General features: G+C 38.4%; 1 protein-coding gene across 3 annotated transcripts in view; it reads right to left on the reverse strand.

The window, feature by feature from the left end:
* The window catches only part of myo6a (myosin VIa), a 100,568-nt gene that overhangs the window by 28,610 nt on the left and 47,369 nt on the right, over positions 1 to 24,589 (reverse strand). For all 3 annotated transcript variants that reach the window (XM_052098570.1, XM_052098569.1, XM_052098568.1), the window contains exons 6-14: positions 23,721 to 23,826; positions 20,803 to 20,858; positions 20,605 to 20,702; positions 20,144 to 20,308; positions 11,731 to 11,811; positions 7,262 to 7,442; positions 3,722 to 3,866; positions 3,280 to 3,437; positions 2,592 to 2,683 (exon numbers count right to left, since the gene is read on the reverse strand). In XM_052098570.1, coding sequence (XP_051954530.1) covers positions 2,592 to 2,683; positions 3,280 to 3,437; positions 3,722 to 3,866; positions 7,262 to 7,442; positions 11,731 to 11,811; positions 20,144 to 20,308; positions 20,605 to 20,702; positions 20,803 to 20,858; positions 23,721 to 23,826 — 1,082 coding nt within the window. The remainder of the gene's footprint in view (positions 1 to 2,591; positions 2,684 to 3,279; positions 3,438 to 3,721; positions 3,867 to 7,261; positions 7,443 to 11,730; positions 11,812 to 20,143; positions 20,309 to 20,604; positions 20,703 to 20,802; positions 20,859 to 23,720; positions 23,827 to 24,589) is intronic.

The raw sequence follows: 24,589 nt of genomic DNA on the forward strand, positions 1-24,589 counted from the left end.
TGAGGAAACTGTCAATTAGAATTTGACGCTGGAGTGCACTATCATTGTTCTTTCAAAATAAAAACTCTGGGTGAAGAAGTTAATATGACAGAAATATATGTATATTGTTTAAACAAATCCTCAAAAGAATAATTTAGTATCACATTATAACTAGATCAAGTTTGTCCTTCTTTAGGTTGGCTTGAAAAAGCCTGGTCTGAAAGTTGTAAATGACTGACTGACAGACAGATATTGTAAAAACAGTCATGCAAATAAAGCATGGTTGCCAGCGTACACTAAATGTTTGCTAGGGCATGGCTAAGTAGTTTTAAGGGTGATCCTTAAAGGCTGCTTGATAGTCTGATTTAAAAAAGCCAAAGATGAAGTATGTACAATGTTGTGGTGCAGAGATATGGGCATTGAGATATGGTTGCTAGGGTAAGTTTATCTGGTTGCTAGGCAGTTGCCAGGGTGATACTAAATGGGCTCTTTGCTGGCCATTTTGAATGAAAGTCTATGGGGGTGGTTGCTAGTGTGCCGTAAATGGTTGCTATAATACTTAAAGGCTGATCGGTAGCCCGAGTGAACTGAGCCCATCCCCATGTCTCTACGAGATTCTGATTGGGAGATATACAGTAAGACGAATTTTTGTCATTGTCTTGTCATAGTAGGAGAAAAAACAAATCCCTTTCCATAGTAATCTATGGGACTTTTCAAGACAGTCTTTTTACCTCCCAGGTGGGGACCATACCCCCCCACCCCTTAGAAAAGTCATAGAACAGGTGTCCTCCATAGGCCGTCGATTTTACACCTCATACAGAAGAAGAATAATAAGGTGATATTATAATAGTGATGCTTTGCTTCGCAAGCACCACTAATAATACTAATAATATGTTTAAATAGTAGATCAGTAGGTTGGCTCTTTCAAGCAAACCTAATTATAATATTATTCATCATTAATAATAATATTCATCTGAGTTGGAAAATAGTAGTAAGAAGTTGAAGTCTTTGCATGCCCCATTAATATACATTTTGAGTAAATGTATGTTTTGTTAAAATATATTTAGCTACATCTTGCTTTTTATATATACTGTATTGGTACAAATACATACTGTTTATTCAATTCTAAATTAAATACCATTCTTCCTTTTTTATTTAGTGAAAAACATGCATTCATTAACTTTAACTACTTTTTTATTTCATTAAACATTTTAAATGTACTTGGCTACAGTGGCTTTTAGAAATTATTATAAAATAATGATTTAAAACTAATTGTAGGTATTTTCCCTGGTTGTATGCCAAATGGGGCTCCCGGCTGGATGGTTGCTTGGGGACTTGGAAATCGTAACACCGCCACTGCGCATAACCATACAGCCGCTTGAGCCATGAAAGCAGCACTTTTTAACAATTCACCACCATCAACTATTAATTTGAAAAATATTACAGTCTGGTCTATGAACACAATGCAGACAAACATCTTTGGCCTTTGCTTCTCATCTAACGCTATAAGCATTTCTGCATTGATGTACAAGTAGTTCAACTTTTAAATACATGTTCCGTTAAGTTACATCAAGCTTTACATTTAATGCAAGAATGCGCCCCCTATGAACACCCCTGAAGAAACAGTCTGATCTGTGTCTGGTGGACATGACCCAAAACTAACGTTATCACACAGGGCTCTATAACATTGACTAATTGTTCAGACAGTGCAACATCTAGTCCATTTTGAAATTATCAGCCTGATCTCATGAAAATTACACTATTGTAGCAACATTGTTCCAAAACAAACTACATGATTCTTGATACGTTTTTCTGCAGTTTCCCAGTGAAATGTCCAGCGGGGGGCCCCAACAGCAAGTGAAATGGTGTCGTAATCAGACAAGATTGTAAAGGTGAATGTTAGATAGAGGTTTTAATGAATAAAACATCCCTCCTTAACATAAAACTTTAACCTAAACCTAACCAATAGTGATCTAAAATGAGAGGTGAACAAAAGAGACATCTTTACCTAAACCAACACCTAAACCTAACCTACAGTGTTCTAAAAGTAAATCCGACATTAAAAGCACATTTTCTGAAGCAACCATGTAATTTCTTGTCACTTCTATGACACTTTTGTCTTCCTGTCAGTTTGTGATTGACTGGGTTCAAACCGTGATATTTTGAGTCCAAAGTTCAACATTATATGAGCTGAGCTACCGCACCAATCACACTGGAATATGTGTGTAAATGTAGGTGGGTCTGTAATGCAAGCATTAAAATGCCAAATTTTTTAAAGTGAAAGTGTTTCAATATCATAACATTGCAGTGTGTGACATAAGTGTTTCTAAAGTCATAATCAGCTGTTGTACTCGTGATTTCTATGAATGGGAATAAAACGCACAGTTGTTGTAGTCTAGTGTTCATTTCACCAGGAAACTGCTGTGATTTAGTTATAGTAACATTCGTTCCATGAAATTAGACTGGACGTTCTGTTGTTGTGCAACATTGTTGTGCTCATCCAAGTTGTGATTGGATGAGGTGTGTGAAAAGCTGTTGTAAAACACACACACGCACACACGCGCGCACACACGCGCGCGCACACGCGCGCGCGCGCTACATTCTTGACTCACCTCTTTGAGGATGCGTTCATTAAAGAACTGTTGCAGCTTCTCATTACAGTAGTTGATGCAGAACTGCTCAAAACTGTTGTGTTCAAAATACTCTGAAGATGACAACAACAACACAAAAAGGTTTGATTTAAAGGGCTCATATCATGAGGAATCAAATCTTGTGATGTTTCTGGTTGCATGTAGCACCTGATGCTCTGCATATCCTTCCGTGGAATCCCAATGTTAAAAACGAGTGACTGGATCATTATTGATCTTAAATTCATTGTTGATTTTATGAATCCAATCACAATATAATGTAGCTTCGCAAAAAGGTTGCAATTTAAGAATGTGGCTGGTAAAAAATTAATTTGACATGACCGCGTATTTGCAGCTTGTGTGCAAGTGCAGCAAAGCAGTGTTACTGATTTTACGTGTGAAGGCCATAAAAACGGTTGTGAAAAACTAAAATGTTAGTTTTATATTATAATAATATATAATATATTCCCATATATTTGTAGGTTTATACATACCACTGTATGTGTGGCCATCACACTGTACTACTGACTATTATATTGTACATTCAGATCTCCTATAAAAGGCACCCATAAATCAAATGCAAATGAATATGCAAAAATGCTGACAATAATAACACTGTTGGACAGGAGACTGAGGAAGAGTCTGAGGGTGATCAGGGAATACGTTGTCATACCGAAGCCAGCGATGTCCAGCACACCGATGAAATGAGCAGAGGAGTCGAATGGGAAGCACTGGTTAATCCTGGTGACTACATGATCAAACAGACGGCTGTAGATGGCTTTAGCTAAAGCATCACGAGCGTTACTGGCCTGCTCCACCTTCAGAGGAACCCTGAAGAACATAACAAACGTATCATAAAAAGATGTTTCATATGCTGCAGCACCTTGTGGTCATTAAGTTTAATTTTTTATTAATTTTTGTTCCCTGGGAAACAAACCCATGGCATTGCCAGTCATCATTCATTTATCATTTGTCCATTACAGCAATAATGGTTCAGTTACATGTCCTTTTTTTTTTTTTTAAGTGTGTTAAAGATCATCCAACCAACATGAGAATTTTAGGTTTAGTGTTTTAGTTTAGTATTAAAAAAAGGGATTAACGTGATTGTCTCTTACTTGATGACTGTGCCTTTAGCGCCCCCTGCAGTGGTAAGCATGACTCTAGTGGTCAGACTGACCCTCAAATCTTCTTCATCCAGACCCAAGATCTCTGCACAAAACTCTAGTGACTGACTGCAGGCTTTCTTAATGTTACAGCCACCTGAAAACACACAAATATAATTTTTGTTTTATTTGGTTCTGCTCTTCTGGGTACATACAATAGGGCTATAATCTATATTCAATTTGTGCAATTTATATTTTTTTTGTATATATAGATAAATAGACTCATTTTGAAGAAAACAACCTAAGGTAAGAGCTGATATAGAGTTTGGGGCTTACGGAAGCACTGATCAGAGATTTTATTCTTGTTTTCTCTAACAATTTCACTTTGAAATACTTTGGATGATTATTTGAAGAAAATAATCCAACAACAAATCATTTTAATTTATTCTCCTTTTTGAAAAAAAAAAGGTGTTTGTTTAAACATGTCAAACATTTAATAAACACTCAATGAACACTGAATTAACAGTAAAGCAACTTTTGGACAAATTCATATAAAAACCAATGTAAACTTGTTTAGAAATAAAGAAAAACTAATTCTAGTGTTTGCTGCCACCAAGAGGAACAATTTAAGACCAAAAGTAGAGAGATAGAGTAAACAAAGCTTTTATTAAAAGCTTTTGAAACTGAAGATAAAAAAGGGGTCAATTTGACCCTGAGGTACAAAGTAGGGACTACTTTTTGTTGCTTTGTTTATAAATACATGAAACTTGAAAAAAAAGAAAAAAGAAAAAAAAGAAACTGGCATTGCCAGGTTCAGATTACCTCTGTTGTTTAAGTCATGAAGTTTCAGAATGAAAACTTAGTTAAACTGATGTCAATTTTGTTAATAATGTAAAAGGGTAAAATTGGCCCATGAGCTAGAGGTCTGCACATGCCTTAAAACGAAATCCGAACCCAACCCGTACCCGAGGCCGAAAAATACCGTCAGATTAGAAGACCGAATCAGACCTGAAATCGCTCACTATTTTTATAATTTCTTCTCCTAGAAAGTGCTGTTGCCATAGGCTATTTTTAAAGTAGGTATATAGGTAACATTCGTATCAATATTGAAACAGTAAACATACAGTTTTAACAAGGCACGACAGCCCCTCAGCACACTAGAGCAGAAGGGAAAAATGTTGCCTTACCGTATATGCAATGAAACATTGCTTGGTGCAGAACAATCTGGAATAATAATAATATGAAACAATGCAACAGTTTCCTCTCTGAGGCCTGAACTTGCTCAGAATTTGTAATCTTTGTGACACCTGTGCTAAAAACAATCTAGACGCAGCACACAATTAATGAAAGAAGTGTTGTGACAAGAGTTTTTAACAATTTGAATTTAGATCAACAAAAGAGATGGAACAATTTAATCAAGTAATGTGAGCTCTAATGAATAACGTTTATTGTTCTATTTACACTCAGCACACAGCATTGTCTTTATTTTTATTAATAACATGTGAATTTCCTGGAATATGAAGACTTCCATATCTTTGACTTTCATCCACTTTGTTTTGGGTTGAGGAAATCAGTCCACAATATCCTCAACCTACACTGTACTAATAAACACAAATCGCAATCTACCACTTTCACCCCACTGGATATGGCCCTGTATGCATGTATGGATGAAAGCGTGACCGACCAACTGACTGACCTTAAAAATAAAGACAATGCTGTGTGCTGAGTGTAAATAGAACAATAAACATGATTCATTAGAGCTCACATTACTTGATTAAATTGTTCCATCTCTTTTATTTATTTATTATTATTTTCACTGTTCAGTCTCCGTAGTAATGAATGCTACAGTAATATGGCAACATTTCATACAGATAGACAAATGGGCAAGTTTAATCACGCACGCACGCGCACGCACACACACACGTTTTTATATCAATATGGGAACTCTCCATAGACTTCCATGCGCTTTATTGATTGTATACAGATCTAACAATAATTTCTATCTTTTAACCCTACCACTAAACCTCACAGAAACTTTTTTGCATTTTGAACTTTCCTTATAAGTACATCAAATGCTGTACCACATAACATATGAAAGCCTTCCACAGGGAAATGGAATACATGCTATATAGTCTATTATACAACTGTGGCAGCGGGGGCGTGGTCAAGCGCCCGTCGGGGAGAGAAAGCGGTAAGGGCGCTGGCACCTGAGCTAAATTATGCCTAACACCTGTCTCTAATTCCAGTGAGCACGGGGAGAGCGGCTTAAAAGCAGCCACAGAACCTCCAGAGGGGAGCGAGAGTGACAAGGGAACTCAGTGTTCCCAAGAGAGACTGAAAAAGCATTATATGTCCAGTGTGTCACGGAGATTAAAAAACCCCATTGCCGGGGGAGTTATCACAACCCTGTTTTCGTGTGTTTTCCCTCTCTCGAAGTGAGAGTCCTACAACAACTTTACCTTGCATTACTGGCAATAGAAACAAAATAAGACCGCAAGCAGACCTCAAGACTTATATTGCATAAAACACAAATTTTTATCATGAACAGGTCATTTTGAGTATAACATGAACTTTAGACATCAGAAAACAAGAAGTTACCAAATGAAACAACAGAATTCACATTAAAAAAATGTGTAAATATAAACCATGCAAGCTCATGAACTATTCAAACCTGATGCATGCTGGGAACAACAGCTTTGAAATGTTAAGTCAAATGTATTATCATTTACCTGTGAAATTTACTCAAATTAGCAGATAAATACGAAAAGGTTTTCTACTTTAGGATTGATATATGATGACACATTGTAAATATATAAAACAATCAAACATAGTATTTTTAAGCTAGAGCATTAATTTTTACATGTTTGAATTGAGTTCAAATGTAGAATTAACTTAATATTTTTAAGTTAACACCAACTCATTGAATGTATTAGTACTTAATCTTTTCTGCTATATTAACTTTTTTCATTGCACATTTGTTTTTATATAATGGTAGGAACTTCCCTTTGACTTCTATTATTTTTGTATAAAGTTAATTTGCTCTTCCCCAAACCTACACCTTGTATTAAGAAATTTGGTCCCTTTACGAAGCAGGTTTTTGTCACAGGGACTGTGTACACTGTCAAAAACAACAAATCTTATCAAAGCGTTTCTTTTCAATCTGGCCCACACTTTAAAATGTGTGAATGTTTCGGCCTTTTGGCATCTATTTCAATGAAAGACAGCATCAGCAAACTTTTTAAGCCAAATAATCACAAAAAGTTTGAAATGGTAAAACAAAAAAGATAAAGTGTTGAAAAGAAAGACAGACATGCAGCATTGTGACACTTTGTGGTTGTCAAAGGTTCATGGAACATGTTCATATTATTGTGCTGAACTCCACCTGTGGTTACTCTGCTAGGACACCTGTGTGAACTTGACTTGAACTGACCTCATACATCCACTAAAATCACCTCAACTGTTGTTGCAAAAATGGCTCAGAACAGTGTAGTTAGCTCATAATTTGTATGCAGATGCCACATATTTATTGTCCTGTGCACTAGCTGTGTTTACCTGACGTACTGCCCGCCTCTTCAAAATCGATGTTTCCCAGGTGTAAAACTCCTGCCACCACTCTGAACATATTCAGTTTCTCTGTGTCATCCAAACCGATCTTCTTCATGGCAACACACATTCTGTTAAAGTCCCCGTGATCGTCCAGCAATGGGTCTTTGAGAGGACCTGCCTTCAGATGCTGAGGAACAATGCTCAAGTTAGTCGCAATCTTAGACAATGACAGCTGTGCTCATGAGCTGACTGAACAACACTATTAAAGGGATAGTTCACCAAAAAATACTGAAAAGTTCACCATTTTTTTTAGTCCATATAACTTCTGTAGTCAGAGCTTCAGCGAAGGAGAAGATTCTCAATGATTAATACACCGCTCTGATTGGTCAAAATGATTACATGGGAAGTTAGCAAGTTGATACCGAGAGTTCTGTTACCCTGGCATTAGCCACATTATACCAACTCACTGACAAGCCACATCTCCTATCAGACATTTTTGCATCGGCTCCAGCATATCTCCCTTCCCTTGTCTTAGCAGGCCCAGAAAAGTATTACATCAATAGTGTGGAAGACCCGGATTCAAATCCTGATTTGAAACCCAAGTAATCACATTCGCATGATCAGTAACGAGCGTGATTCGAAGGTTGAATTTTTCCCTCTCTCATTAAAGTTTTACTGCATTGATGGTAAGGTTTAGGTTGGTGGGTTCAGTTTAGAAAACATGCATTCCACTTTACTGTATTACAACCTGTACAACTGAATACAGCTTGTTTTACAACTCCTTTTTGGTACCCTGCTGTGGACATTTCATCCAGAAAATGGAGATTTCGGAGATCAGTTTGTATTGGTCAATCACAACATTCAGCGGTCAAAAATGTCTGAATAATGGTCGTTGTCCCCAGCAACACAGTATGACTGACTGCTCATCAGTGCAATCTACAGTATGTTTTCTGCATAGCTGAGGTTGTGTTTTCTGTCTCTCGTATTAGTCTGGTCTCTACAAGTAAGATAATACAGTAATTTCAAATGCATGTTTTCATTTATTTGGTAAGTAGCTGTGTAATAAGTGGGATAACTTCCAGTCAGGTGGTCATTATTACTAAATAAACCCCCTCAGATTGAGACAATCCTTCTGTATTATTATCCCTTACATACTCATCAACTTATATTTATATCAGTTTCTCACATCATATGGCTTCAAAACACTTGTATGATTGTGCACGAAGTGTATGAACTACATTTATGGTGCATTTTTGCCATTTTGGAGCTTCACAGCCCCAAATCTCATTCGCTTTCAGTGAATAGTAAAAGAGTGCACTGGTTAATCGTGTGCATCTAAAGAAGGAAAACCATATGGGTTTGAATGAGGGTGAGTAAATGAAGAAAGAATTTTCATTTTTGGGTGAACTTTCTCTTTAATTGTATTTCAAAGAAACCTGATGGGCTTGCTTTGGAATGCAAACACAGCTGCTAGAAGAAAATAAAAACTTACAGAATAAACAGCAAGAGTGTCACAGTATGTTGTCATGCAGCCTCACTAACACAGCCCCTTAAAATCATTCAATGAGAGTAAGGGCACTTACACATAAGAGAACACTCTACTTGTATGTTGCATTGTAACTCTTTAACGCATACCTCGGGTCTTTAGTGACCTTGGACTTGTGCCCAAACCTCATTAGTATTCCTCGACATTTCTATTTTGAATAGTGTAACAAAGAAAATGGCAAAATTGCACAAAAATAAATCTTTTATTTTTGAATAAAAGTGTATAGGGTTTTTTAAGACTCCAGATATGTAATGGTGCCACTTTTTTATGCTTCCTTAAATCATATTTTTTATGATTATTTCAGATCTATATAAGTTTACTATCACAGCATATCTATTTCTTTGTTAAGACAAGTGTTTGGTGTTTGGCAAAAGTAAGTCAAGGGTGTGGAAAGAGCCAGATCAGTTTGAAATCTAGTGGAAATATTGCAAATTGAATTTCCAGAAGCACAACTGGACCCTGTAAGTCTGTGCAAGACACCATCCTCATTGAAATCAATGCATTCACAGCATTCTCCAATTCTAAATACAGTGTGTAGTCAGCTGGTTATAATTACACTGCAAGTTCTTAGTTTGAGGTGTTCTGATTAAAAAGTCTAACTGACCATTTCATTTTGTTAGTACATTTGGGAATCCCAGTGATCAGATTCTGATGTCTTTAGCATGAACCTGGATTAATGTGATGAATCTTCAAAAGCACACTGGAGATGCATACAGACGTACTGTGACATTCTGTGTTAAACCGTGAACAGGAAAATTAGGAAAATAGAGGAAATGATTCCTTTACCTTCAGACAAGCCAAGGCAAAACAATGAAACAGCAGCTTAGCTCCCAAGATGTGAAGTAGCTTCCCATTTTTACAAGAACTGGGTAAAATATATTTAATATTTATATGATCGATCGTCTTTCAAATCCTTAACGTTATTAACAAAAGGAACAAAGAAACAATGAGGGATATGTTAGAATATGTACGTAAATAGCACATTCAATGCGGTTCATACTTCCATAAAGTGTGGTTTACATAGGGCTACTCAATTAATCGGACAAATAATAGAGATTACAATTGTGATAAGTCTTGATTACAGGATTCAGGATTTGCATTATACTTAATGGTCACGATTGCTATATCAAGAAATATATTACAATATTATAAAAAATTAACAATTAAACATTGTAATTTTTTGTCCTGGGCTTATGTATAACAATTCAAGCATAGGCATATGATTGTCCACTAATATTCAGTATACAGTATACTTGACCAGGTCATGTATTCATATGGTAAAATAAAGGAATATAAATAAAGCCACCCCTGATTGTGCCAACCACCCATAATCACCTTCTCATCCCGTGATCAGTGACACAAACACACACAAGCAAACACGATGTTACACATGATTAGTGCACACACAGAGACCCAACCATACACAATCATGTTATAAATGATTAATGCAAAGATTAGATAAGTATGATCACATGCAAAAATAAATTATAATTTAACATACAAGGCCATTAAAAGAACACTGTGTATTTGTAAATGAATATCAAACAACAAGCAAACACAAATGTCCATAGGCACAGATGGCAAAGACAATGTCTAGGAGAATGTATGAGAAAATGGATACAAAACAAGCCTTAATGAATGTTGAAAACTGTTGTAATATTTTCACCAACTGTGAATAATTTTGTGTTAATACAAAACGGCTCTCTGAAATACTTGTCATTGGTGCCATCTAGCGGTCTGATATTTCTCAGTAAAAACCACACATCCACGTATTAGACTGCTCATCTGGGTATTGTGAGCTATGTTTACTACTTATCAGATCAATGTGCGATCTCTACAAGTAAGCTAATAAAATTATTTCATTTCAAATCAAAGTTTCATGCGCATTTATTTATTTGGCAAGTATTCTTGTAATAAGCTAGATAACGAGGAGTCAGCTGTTCATTAATGACCAAATAAACACCAACAGAACTCTGACGCAAACTGGAGGTGGATTTCAGCTGTTCTCTGATTTCTTTCATCTCACTTAATTACATAATATCAATGCAAATCAATATTTTATGTCCATGTATTTATTTATTTTGTTATTAGCCATGTAATAAGCAAGGTAATGAACAGTCGGCCAGTTATCAAAAAATAAACCCCTTCAGGATGACACAAGTTCTGATTTATTTTGCGATACCAACTGGCTAACTGTACATTATCACTTACATTATGTAAGTACATGGACTGTTGTCCATAGCTTTACTGTATAACCGTCCACTCATCAGGGCATTCTAACATAGCTTAGCTCATGTTGTGTCTCTCATATCACTACACAGTCTCTACAATAAGCTAATACAATCATTTAAACTCAGTTTCAACTTAAAATCAATATTTCATGTCCATGTATTTATTTATTAGTTGAGAAGCCTTGAAAAAAGTGAGATAAAGTCAGAAGGTCATTATCAAAAAAATAAACACTGCCAGATTGATCAGCACTTTGACGTTAAGTAAAGGTTGAGTTCATTGTTCCTTGACACTCCACTCCTCTCTTTCGGATTACAAAATAAAATCATTTCAGTTAAAATCTGTATTACATGTCAGTATATTCATTTATTTTATAAGTAGTCATGTAATAAGCATGATGCAGCCAATCATTACACCAACATAAACCCCTTCAGGGTGACACAAGACACCTCCACTGATCAACCTCTGTGTTTCTTTTCTGATGTACATTATCCTAATTAATAAATTGTTTGGGGGTCTACATTTAGTGGAGTAAAACAAAAGTTAATGATAATTAAGGATTTGTTATGTACACATTTACAATATAAGTAGATTTGTAATTCACATCAACAATGCATGGTCAACTTTACACACTGACATGACCATCATTCACAGTTCTTAATACATATGTGTGAGACAAAATTAGAAATAAATGTATTACCTCTGGACTCTTGCGGTTCTGAAGTATGTTTTTGTCTGAATCCTTGGAGGAAAAGTACCGTGTGCATCCTCGACTTAGATACTAGATTGAAAAGAAAAAATTGTATGATGAACATTATAAGATTTATAATGGTTTAGAAACACGCTTTAACAGAACCTAAAAGGAACATTTCACCCAATCAGTCACCCTCATGCCACCCCAGATGTGTATGACTTTATCTTTTGCAGAGCACAAATAAAGATTTTTAGAACAATATTTCAGCTCTGTAAGTCTTGAATTGTAGACTTTTGCTTCAAGCAGACAGTCAAGAATACTGAATATGAAGGTGTTTAAATAATTATTACTACTTTACCCACTTTACATCATACTTCCCAAAATTAAAGGGTAACTCAACCAAAAATAAAGCTTTTCACTGTTACGTCTTTCCAAACCTGTTTGACCAATGCTTCTGTGGAACACAAAAGATGTCAGGCAGAATGTTAGCCTTAGTCATCCTTGACTACAATTACTGTACAGTACCTAACAATCTGCTTAATCTCCTTTTGTGTTCTACAGATGAAAGAAAGTCCTACAGGTTTGGCACAACATGAGATTGAGAAAATTATGACAATATTTTAATATTCCCAAGAATCATTGCGAATGAAAAAGGTGCAACATAAAACTACTGAACTATAGATATTATTAAGTATTATAATTTTTTTCTAAATATGAAAACTATTCGGATATATACAACTACAGTATATAATTGAGTGCAGGTACACCAACTCAGTTACGTCATTCGCAATGCTTCATGGCAGTGGATGGTTTGAGCTCTTTAGCCATGATTTCGCAGCTACTCCTCTGATTGGTGGATCTCTATTAAGGATTATTTTGAGGCAATTTTATCTAATTTTATTATTAAAATGTTGCAAAAGATGTTGCAAATTTATGTAGCTAATACAAATCCCTGAAATTAACACATTTCTTTTGAGACAACATATTTATCATTTTCAGTTTTGTTTAAAGCCCCTGTTGCTGGTGCTAAAGGTAGCTCTAAACACATTGTTTTTATTAAGTGGGGGCGAACAGGTTTGTTATGAAAAATGTTCAAAGTGGGCTCACATTGACTCATCCATTCATAAGAGATTAGTTTGTTTATAGAATACTTCAGATGAAATGAAATGAACCGGAAATGGTTGACTTTTTCTGAAGTAGGATATTTTGAGTAAGCATCATCTTAATTTGTTACTCAAAAAAAGCATCTTGCGGTCTCAAAATGATTTGTGTTAGTTGAGAAATTGTGCCCTATAACTATTGCCCCGGTCTCTACACAATATCACTTTAAACCCCCTTGGGAGACTTTTACCCCAGGTGTGAGGTAAAAGGCTTCCTCACCACCTTTTTTTTTTTTTTTTTTTAAACTGCATTTTAATTGAACTAATTTAAAAATAACAATTAATTAATTGTTTTCATTTCTTTTCACTGCACTCCAGCCTGTGAGCGAAGCGGAGCGGTGTGATTCTCTGCTCAAGTGCGCTCACCAGTAAAAAATAAATAAAATGTTTGCTCAAATCTCACTCCGACGTGAAATTTCTCTGTAGTATACTTGTTTCTAAGGAAGGTACACTGTCCAGAGCAACTGCCCCTTTGCCAACATGGGCTGAGGAACCCCTTTGGTTGAAATATAGGAAATTATCAAATGCTTAGTAACGTACACATCTGAAATTATGTGATTGTATTGTTGTGTTTTAGTATATAAAAAAAAATGCTGTTTATTTTGTACTGGTTTAGGACTACTGTTAGATAATCGGGTCTACCAGACATTCGCTATCAAGTCAAGTCAAGTCAAGTGGTTTTTATTGTCGTTTCAACCATATACAGTTAGTACAGTACACAGCAAAACGAGACAACGTTCCTCCAGGACCATGGTGCTACATAAAAACAACAAAGGACCAACATAGGACCACATGAGACTACACAACGAAATAAAATACCTATATAAACTACCTATATAAAGTGCACGTGCAAACATGTGCAAAAAGTACAGGACAGTACAACAAATTACTGACAATGAACAGGACAATAGACAGTGCAGCGCCGACCAGTACTCAGTAGTGCAAAAAGATGACAGTTTCTAAAAATGTAAACATAACATACTATGAGATAATGTTCTATGCACATAGCAGTTATTGAGGTAGCAGACAGTTATAAAGTGACAGTAATTAAAGTGCAACTCAGGACACGTGTGTGTCAAACCAGTCTCTGAGTATTGAGGAGTCTGATGGCTTGGGGAAGAAGCTGTTACACAGTCTGGCCGTGAGGGCCCGAATGCTTCGGTACCTCTTGCCAGACGGGAGGAGGGTAAAGAGTTTGTGTGAGGGGTGTGTGGGGTCGTCTACAATGCTGGTTGCTTTGCGGATACAGTGTTTTTTGTAAATGTCTTTGATGGAGGGAAGAGAGACCCCAATGATCTTCTCAGCTGTCCTCACTATCCTCTGCAGGGCTTTGCGGTCCGAAACGGTGCTAGTCCCAAACCAGGCAGTGATGCAGCTGCTCAGGATGCTCTCAATAGTCCCTCTATAGAATGTAGTGAGCATGGGGGGGGTTGGGAGATGTGCTTTCCTCAGCCTTCGAAGAAAGTAGAGACGCTGCTGGGCTTTCTTGGTGATAGCTGGTGTTGAGGGACCAGGTGAGGTTCTCCGCCAGGTGAAAACCAAGGAATTTGGTGCTCTTGACGATCTCCACAGAGGAGCCGTCGATGTTCAGCGGAGTGTGTTCACCTTGTGTTCTCCTAAAGTCAACAACCATCTCTTTTGTTTTGTCGACATTCAGGGACAGGTTGTTGGCTCTACACCAGTTCATCAGCCGCTGCACCTCCTCTCTGTATGCTGACTTGTTGTTCTTGCTGATGAGACCCACCACGGTCGTGTCATCGGCGAACTTGATGATGTGATTCGAGCTGTGCATTGCTGCACAGTCGTGAGTCAGCAGAGTGAACAGCAGTGGACTGAGCACACAGCCCTGGGGGCCCCAGTGCTCAGTGTGGTGGTGGTGGAGATGCTGTTCCCGATCCGGACTGACTGAGGTCTCCCAGTCAGGAAGTCCAGGATCCAGTTGCAGAGGGAGGTGTCCAGGCCCAGCAGGTTCAGCTTTCCAATCAGGTGCTGTGGAATGATTGTGTTGAATGCTGAGCTGAAATCTATGAACAGCATTCGAACATATGAGTCCTTATTGTCTAGGTGGGTGAGGGCCAGATGGAGGGTTGTGGTGATGGCATCGATCCGTTGAGCGGTTTGAGCGATCACGCAAACTGCAGTGGGTCTAGTGAGGGGGGCAGCTGGGTCTTAATCTGCCTCATGGCGAGCCTCTCGAAGCACTTCATGATGATGGGTGTAAGTCGCGACGGGACGGTAGTCGTTGAGGCAGGGCACTGAAGACTTCTTTGGCATGGGGATGATGGTGGTGGCCTTGAAGCACGTTGGAACAACGGGCTGCTCAGAGAGATGTTGAAGAGGTCGGTAAGAACATCTGCTAGCTGGTCTGCACATCCTCTGAGCACTCTGCAAGGAATGTTGTCTGGTCCAGCAGCCTTCCGTGGGTTGACTCTACGTAGAGTTTTCCTCACATCTGCCGTGGTAAGACAGAGCACCTGGTCGATTGGGAGGAGGGTGGACTTCCTCGCCATCACGTCGTTCTGCACTTCAAACCCGAGCGTAGAAGTCGTTCAGCGCATCTGGAAGGGAGGCATCTTTGTCACAGGCAACTGATGTTGTCCTGTAGTTGGTGATGGCCTGGATGCCCTGCCACATGCGCGCATGTCACCGCTGTCCTGGAAGTGACTGTGGATTCTCTGGGCGTGTGCGCGCTTTGCCTCTCTGATTGCCCGTGACAGTTTGGCCCTAGCTGTTCTTAGGGCTGCCTTATCGCCTGCTCTGAAGGCGGAGTCTCGGGACCTCAGCAGCGTGCGCACCTCCGCAGTCATCCACGGCTTCTGGTTGGAGCGTGTGGTGATGGTCTTGGAGAAAGTGACATCATCAATGCACTTGCTGATGTAGCTAGTCACTGATGCTGTGTATTCCTCCATGTTGGTAGAATCGCCATATGTTGCAGCCTCCCTGAACAGTACACTCAAAACAGTCCTGAAGAGCAGAGATGGCTCCTGCTGGCCAGGTTTTCACCTGCTTCTGAAGCGGTTTTGCGCGTCTGACGAGCGGTCTGTATGCTGGAATTAACATAACAGAGATGTGGTCTGAGTAGCCGAGGTGGGGGCGGGGCTCCGCCGATGCAGCGCCTGGGATGTTTGTGTAAACAAGATCAAGCGCGTTAGCCCTCTCGTTGCAAAGTCCACATACTGATGGAATTTAGGGAGCACTGTCTTGAGATTTGCATGGTTGAAATCTCCGGCGACAATAAACAGTCCGTCGGGGTGAGCGTTCTGCAGTTCAGCTCATAGCCCCATACAGTTCACAGAGCTTCCTTAGCGTTAGCGCTGGGGAATGTAAACTCGGTTATGCAAACAGTGGTGAATTCCCGTGGTAGATAAAAAGGTCTGCATCTAACAGTCACAAGCTCCAACAGCGATGAACAGTAACTAGAGACTAGCATAGAGTTCTTGCACCATTCCGTGTTGATGTAAACACACAAGCCACCACCGCGAGTCTTACCGCAGAGAGCTGTATTTCTGTCGGCATGAAACGAGGCGAGCCCGTCTAGCTGAATGGCGGCATCCGGAACTCTGTCGCTGAGCCACGTCTCCGTGAAAACAAAGACACAGCAGTCTCTAAACTCACGCTGCGTAGCCTGCTGAAGTCGGATATAGTCCAGTTTATTGTCCAGGGAGCAAACATTTGAGAGCAGGATAGATGGGAGAGCCGGCCGGCTAGGGTTTGTTTTTAGTCTAGCATGGATCCCCGCCCTCTTTCCGCGCTTCCGCTTTCTCGCACACCGCTTACGACGTCCTCTCCCCCGGCCACCGGCATCAGGCGATGCCGAGGGCTGGAGGCCTGGTCTCCGCAGCAAGCCGAGTACGCGTAGCGCCTCCTGCAGGTCATCATGCAGCTTGGTTTTTGCATGAGTCTTATATTTCAGTAGTGTCTGGCGATGGTAGACACGAACACCGGTTGCTCCGATGTCCATGTGTTGCAAAAGTCTGGCTTTTTTAACAAAAATAGCACCATTGTGGATCCGGAGTGGCCGCTGCGTGCTACCGCGCATACATCTTGGATTTCAACTTTTGTAATCAGTCAATTATTTCTCTGTTAGCACATATGCCATTGAACATCGTCAAATAATGCCGTACCAATTTTTTTACCAGTTCTAATTACCTTTATCTAGGCTACTTAAAACTAGTCATCAAACATGCCTCTACAAGTGATAAAACATACAGTATGTATGGTGGTGAAACTGGCATATGCGCAAATTCACGCTTTTCAGTTTAAATCAGATCTGAGTGACACAAACATGGTAAAAATTACATTTGTAATTGTTCTTCAGTTGTCTCCTTGGAATGATTAGATGGAACTGTAGATCGATACATTAATAGGCTACTGATTTATTGCTATCAAACTTTAGGTCTGTAAATTAAAATAAGCAATTTCTCATCCTAATTTTGTGTTCAGTTTTAAAGGGCAAATATAGAAAATAGCAGTGAATGTTTTTCTCTTTTTCAGTATTGTTGCTTGATTAATATTCACTACAATTTTAGATGTAGGAATTGTATGCAATTTGAAGGACTGTGGTTAATTATATAATATTTATTATATTAGTAGATACCATGTGTCCCCTTTGTTTTTCCTTGATATTTTTAAAGCAGCATAAAGTGAATCTGGACTTTTTATGCATCAAATGATCATGTGTTGTGCATGCGATCTTTATGTGCACAGCAGGGTTTAACCATGGATTTAACAAATAACAAATATTCATCCTCCATAAAGTGAGATTTTGAAGAAATCATGTTTAATGATCCCAAAACAATGTTGAAAATGTGGCGCTATGCAAGGTTCTGATGTGTGAATGGTGAGCTCTGCGCACTTTGCTAGTTTTGTATTTTTGTGTCATAAACCGGTGAGATTTGATACACCCTGTTCCATAACTGTTCTATGAAGACAATATGTCAAAGAATTCTAAATCCATGGGCTCTGGAGACATTAAAAGACACTTATGTGCTCAAGCTGAGGCCCCTGAACAACAGGCCGAATGGCCGGGACTCAATTTGGTTGGTGTAGTGGAAAAGATTCAGCGACAACCGTCGAACATGATGGCAATGCTGACGAAGGTCATTGATGAATTTTGGTTACAAGAGTGTTGGATGCTGAGAAATGGATTGATTATCTGGAGTCATTGGCGAGGGAATTAGCTGCTAATCCGCTAGCGACCAAGATGGATTTGGATATGGAGAATCATAACCGGCGATACAATGTTCGAATTGTTGGAATTCCTGAAGACGAAGAAGGCCGAGATATGGTGAAATTCCTAGAGGAACGCTTCTCGAGTCTGCTCGACATAAAGGGCCATAAGATGGAAAATGAGTGAGCTCACAGGGTTCCGGCTCAGAGATCCGCTGAGGGAGACAGGCCCCCATCAATTCTGACCAAATTTCTGAGATTATCCGGTAAGGATCCCGAGTTACATGTGGCAAGGTGTAAAGGAAGGCTTTCTTGGAAGAACCACAGCATTTTCTTGTTCCAAGACTTTCTGAATTCGAGAAGAGAGAAGCATGATCAATTCAAGGAATACAAGAAACTGTTACATTAACGGAAGGTTGCTTTTGCACTGATGTTCCCGTCCAAGATGAAAATAGATGCTAAGGATGGCCACAAAATATTTACATGCCCACAGCAAGCGATGTCCTTTATAAAGTCAATGGAATGAGCAAGTCATTGTGTGATGCGCTAGATGCAGTCAAGTGAACCTTGTCTCCCTGAACATTCACTTGTCTGTTAGAGGAAACTGAGCGCTTTATGCATTTCTTTTTATGTTGGTTCCCCCTAGAGGCTGGAGTTTGTTTTGTGGAGTTTGTTTTGTGGAATAACACTCCTTCGGGACAGTTTTTGGATGAATCTCCACGTTCTTTGTGCTTATGCATCCTATTGGATGGAGTTTTTTTGTGGAATATTTCTTGCAAACATTGGAGTGATTAGGGCATCTGACTCACTGAACATTTGTTCGACTGCCCGAGGAAACAGTAAGTTTTCTTTTTTTTTTGTGCTGGTTCTGTTAGCGGCTGGAGCTTGTTTTGTGGAGGAACACACCTTCGGGACAGTTGTGTGGATAAATCTATTTGTTTTTTTTGTGCCGATTCCACCTATTGGCTGGAGTTTGTTTTACTGATTATTTTCTGTGGTGTAATTCTGTCCCAAAAAATTTGTATAGAAGCAAAGGACTTGAGCAATCCATTGGTAAAGTTGCCACGGGTACTCTCGTAGGCGTATGTGGACTGATTGAGTTTAGAGGCATGGACGCCAGTTGGCATTGTCGTGCGCAAGGTTAATGTGCACGTTTTTCTGTTTTCTGTTTTTATTTGTACTGGGGAATGTTCGGGGGTTGATTGTTGCACCAATGTTGGAATGCTGTCTTTATAATTTTATTATGGAAACACAATATATTTTCTCTCACATGTCAAAATGTCAAATGTTAATAATGAATGGATTATCTCTCTCCACGTGAAATGTGAATGAGTTGGGGCACCCCATAAAAAGGAAGGTTATTTATTTTCTTAAATGTAAGAAATTTGATATAGCGTTTCTTCAAGAAACTTATCTTTCCCCACAGGAAGCTGTAAAATTTAGGAAGATATGGGGTGGACATGTTTTCTTTAGTGCTGGCTCAAGTAAGAGCAGGGGAGTCATTACATTGATAAGTAAACATTTACAATTCAAGTGTCTCAAAAATATTAAAGATAAATTAGGAAGAGTCATTATTGTTTTAGCAGAAATTCAGAGGCAAAGGTTGATTTTTGCTATTATTTACGCACCTAACGCTGATGATCAGGGCTTTTTTATAGATAGGATGTTGCAAAGCCGTTGGCACCCCTCATTATATAATATTGGGAGGAGACTTTAATATTTTGATTGACTCCATTCTTGATCATAGTGAAGCAAAAGTGAATTCCAACAAATGTTAAAGGCTGAAATCAATGTTTATATGGAGACCAATTGGTTCTCCGTATCCTCTGTGTGAGTGGCTTGGGAGGCACTTAACGTGGTTCTTAGGGGTCGGATTATACAGTATGCCTCATTCATCAAGAAATCCAAAGCATAAGAACTTGTGGAGTTGGAAGGGAATATTAAAAGTGGAAGAGCTGAAGCGCAAAACGTCATCTTCAAAAAGGCGTTCTCCACTCCGGTTGGAATTATCAATGCTCTGCTCCGCTCAAGTGCTCTGTATTGTATTTTTCAGGCTGGAGTGTGAACAGTGTGCAGTGTAATTAACTCACCCTGAAACAGTCTGGCGAGGTGAGGTGGAACTTCTGCTGGATATCTTCAGAAGCTCCAGCACACAGCCTGTAAAAGATGTGATAGTTCCTCTCATCCTGACCTTGTGTGCAGATACGAGACTTCTCCAACAGGTAATGAGACACAAAACCACCTACTACTGCATTCTGCAAAACAAACCAGCATATGCACAAAAAATGAATATGTAATAATAGGAACAGGAAATAACCGGAAAACCTATAAAAATAGAAAATGTTTCAAACGCTTAAAACGAATTGAAGACATTTGAATATGTTTTAAGGACCATCAGATATCCTGTTTTCACACATGGTGTTCTGCTAAGCATTCAAATTACATCATAAGAACATGATTTGCACTATAGATTTAAACTAATATAGTGTGTTGCTGTACATCATGTTTATTGTAGACTTATTGAATTTGAAATGTTTTTCATTTGAATCACCTTTTCATTAAAGTGAATCTCCACAAACTTTCCAAAGCGACTGCTGTTGTTATTTCGGACAGTTTTGGCATTTCCAAATGCCTCCAGCAGTGGGTTTGCTAGGATTTGGTAAGGAAAAATAAACATGGTCTTACATTTTCTTTAGTCATACTTTTCTTAACTGAGAATTTAGATTAATAATAGTACATACAAACGTACCTTCAACTATTCTTTCATCAATGTCTTGACATGTGCCATAAGATGTTGTTAGGTACCTGTGAGAGTAAAGCGTAACATTCTCACATAGAGATTTTTTACATGATAATGTAAATTTTTTTTTATCCTATATCAACTGGGCCTGTGTGAAAAAGTATTTGCCCCCTTACTTACTAAATCCCCAAATCTAATAATTTAGCATGTAATGGGGTTCAGCTGGAATAGACATACCCAGGCCAGCCTTGTTCAATCAAATCAACACCTAAATTTAACTTTTTCAGCAGCATGAATTTGGCTAAAAGGTCTCACCCAGTAGCACACTATGCCAAGGTTGAAAGAAATTCTAGAAATTATGAGGGAAAATGTGATTGAAATACATCAGTCTGGGAAGGGTTACAAAGCTATTTAAAGGCTCTAGGACTCCGAAGAGTAGTGAACCTTCCCAGAAGTGGCCGACTTCCATAATTCCTCCAAAAGCACAGCAACGACTCGTCCAGGAAGTCACAAAAAATCCAAGGACAACATCTAAGGAACTGCAGACCTCTCTCGCATCACTAAAGTTTCATGACTTCACTATTAAAAAGACTCTGGCCAAAGATGCCATCCATGGAAGAGTGGTGAGGTGAAAATTACTGCTAACCCAGAAGGACATTAAGGCTTGTCTGAATTTTGCCAAAACACACCTTGATGATCCTCAAATCTTTTGGGAGAATGTTTTGTGGACTAATGAGTCATAAGTGGAACTGTTTGGAAGACAGGGGTCTCCATTACATCTGGTGTAAATCAAACACAGAATTCCACAAAAAGAACATAATACCTACGGTCAAGCACGGTGGTGGTAGCGTGAGGGTGTAGGGATGCTTTGCTGCTTCAGGGCCAGGACAACTTGCAATAATTGAGGGAAACATGAATTCTGCTCTCTACCAGAAAATCCTAAAGGAGAATGTCCGGTCATGAGTACGTGAGTTGAAGCTCAAGCTGGATTATGCAGCAAGACAATGATCCAAAGCATAGGAGTAAGTCCAGCTGAAATACTCAAAAGAAGCTTTGGAGTGGCCTAGCCAAATTCCTGACTTGAACCCGATTGACATGCTGTGGCAGGAACTTAAAACAGCTGTTCATGTTAAAAAACCCTCCAATGTGGCTGAACTAATGCAGTTCTGCAAAGAAGAGTGAGCCAAACTTCAGTGAAATACTTACCTCCAGTTAGTGTTTGGTTGCAGTTCTTGCTGCTAAAGGTGGCACAACTAGTTATTAAGTTTAAGGGGGAAGTTAGTTTTTCACATGGGTGATATACACTGGCGGCCAAAGGTTTGGAAAAATTTACAGATTTAGCTGTTTCTGAAAGAAATTGGTACTTTAATTCACCAAATGTCATTCAGCTGATCACAAAGTATAGTCAGGACATTACTGATGTAAAAAACAGCACCATCACTATTTGAAAAAAGTCGATTTTGAGCAAATCTAGACATGCCCCATTTCCAGAAGCCATCGCTCAAACACCTTATACTTGATTAATCATGCTAAATTGCTAATTTGGTACTATCACTTGACATTATATCAAACACAGCTGAAAGCTATTTGGTTCATTAAATTACGCTTAACATTGTTTTTGTGCTTATTTTTGAGTTGCCACTGTATGCAGTAGACTGGCATGTCTTACGGTCAATATTAGGTCAAAAAGGGCAAAAAAATAAACAGCTTTCTCTAGAAACTCATCAGTCAATCATTGTTTTGAGGAATTACAATGCTTGAAATTGCCAAAACACTGAAAACTTCATACAAAGGTGTACGCTACAGTCTTCAAAAGACAAAGGACAACTGGCTTTAGGACATAAAGAGATGTGGAAGGCCAGATGTACAACTAAATAAGAGGATAAGTACATCAGAGTCTCTAGATTGAGAAATAGATGCCTCACATGTCCTCCGCTGACAGCTTCATTGAATTCTACCCACTCAACACCAGTTTAACAGTAAAGAGAAGACTCAGGGGTGCAGGTCTTATGTGAAGAATTGCAAAGAAAAAGACACTATTGAAACAATAAAAAGAAAAGGTTAGAATGGGCAAAGAAACACAGACATTGGACAACAGATAATTGGAAAAGAGTGTTATGGATCTTAACCCCATTGAGCTTTTGTGGGATCAGCTAGATTGTAAGGTGCGTGAAAAGTTCCCGACAAGACAACCACAACTATGGCAAGTGCTACAGGAAGTGTGGGGTGAAATGTCACCTGAGTATCTGGACAAACTGCCAGCTAAAATGGCAAGGATCTGCAAAGCTGTCATTGCTGCATCTTTTTGATGAGAACTCTTTGAAGTAGTCAAATTGTAATAGTACTTTTTCACATTATTAATGTCCTTGCACATTGTGATCAGTTGAATGCCACTTGCATAAAAGTACCAACTTCTTTCTGTAAGAGCAAAATCTGTACATTATTCCAAACTTTTGGCTGCCAGTGTAGGTGTTGGATAACTTTTTTGCTTCAATAATAAAAAAATATATTTTTAAATATTTTATAAAAAATAAATAAAAACATATATATATATATATATATATATATTTTTTTTTTTTTTTTGAAAACTGTATTTTGTGTTTACACGGGTTGCCGTTGTTTAATGTTAAATCTTGTTTGAAAATATAAAAAAAATTATTAGGAAAAATACACAAAAATAGAAGAAATCAGGAAGGGGCAAATAGTTTTTCACAACACTGTGTGTGTGTGTGTGTGTATATATATATATATATATATATATATATATATATATATATATATATACACACACACACACATACATACACACACACACATAAACACAGGACAAGTCTTATTCCTCATTAATACAACATAATTAAATGCAAATCATATGTTTACATTAGAATGTATATATATGTATTCTTCACACTGTGCTCTGTCTGTACCTGAGGACAAACTTGGTGTTTTCAGTTTTTCCAGCTCCGGACTCTCCTGACACAATGATGGACTGACTCATCTTCAACACTTTCATGTCCCGATAGGCTTTATCCGCTAAACACAACAAACAATCACATTAGCTAGCAATGCTTATTCCAGCTACAACACGAGCAGTCAATCCAAGACTAATGAACATTCTGCTTATGTAAGGTTTTTTTTAGGTAAGGCAAGGCAAGTTTATTTACATAGCACATTTCATACACAATGGCAATTCAAAGTGCTTTTCATAAAAATGATAAAGAAAATACAAGATATATAAAAATATGTACATTTTAAAACCAATTAAGAACAAGAAATCATAAAAAAAAGTCATAAAATACATTTGTTTTTAAAATGAATAAAAAAGAAAAAATGCAGTGCAGTCAGTACTGTAAGTGCAGCATATTGTTCATGGTCTGCACTTATATAGTCTTATATATATCATACACCAATGACTGCAGAGCTGCCATGCAAGGCCTGCCATTGGGAGCAACCTGGGGTTCAGTGCCTTGTCCAAGGACACTTCGGCATGTGGTGTCGTGTGGGCCAGGAATCAGAATTGCAAAAATAAAGCTAATGCCAATGCAGTAGTTTAGCAAATGTTTCTGTATTGGGCAGGTTGGGATGCTCAAACAAATCCAGTAATGTTTTGATAGCGCCGCAGTGTTACGATTTTAGGTGAAATCAACTTGTTGACTCGGCATATTAAGCAGGGATTGGAGAACAAATTTTAAGATCGAAGTTCAAAGGGGTCACATACATTTTTGAATTGTGATTTACATTTTTTATTATAAAGGTCACTCTTAAATTGTTAGTAGGCATATATCGGTTTCACAGA

The sequence above is a fragment of the Xyrauchen texanus genome, chromosome 30 (genome assembly GCF_025860055.1).
Source record: "Xyrauchen texanus isolate HMW12.3.18 chromosome 30, RBS_HiC_50CHRs, whole genome shotgun sequence".
In the NCBI taxonomy this organism is placed as follows: Eukaryota; Metazoa; Chordata; class Actinopteri; order Cypriniformes; family Catostomidae; genus Xyrauchen; species Xyrauchen texanus.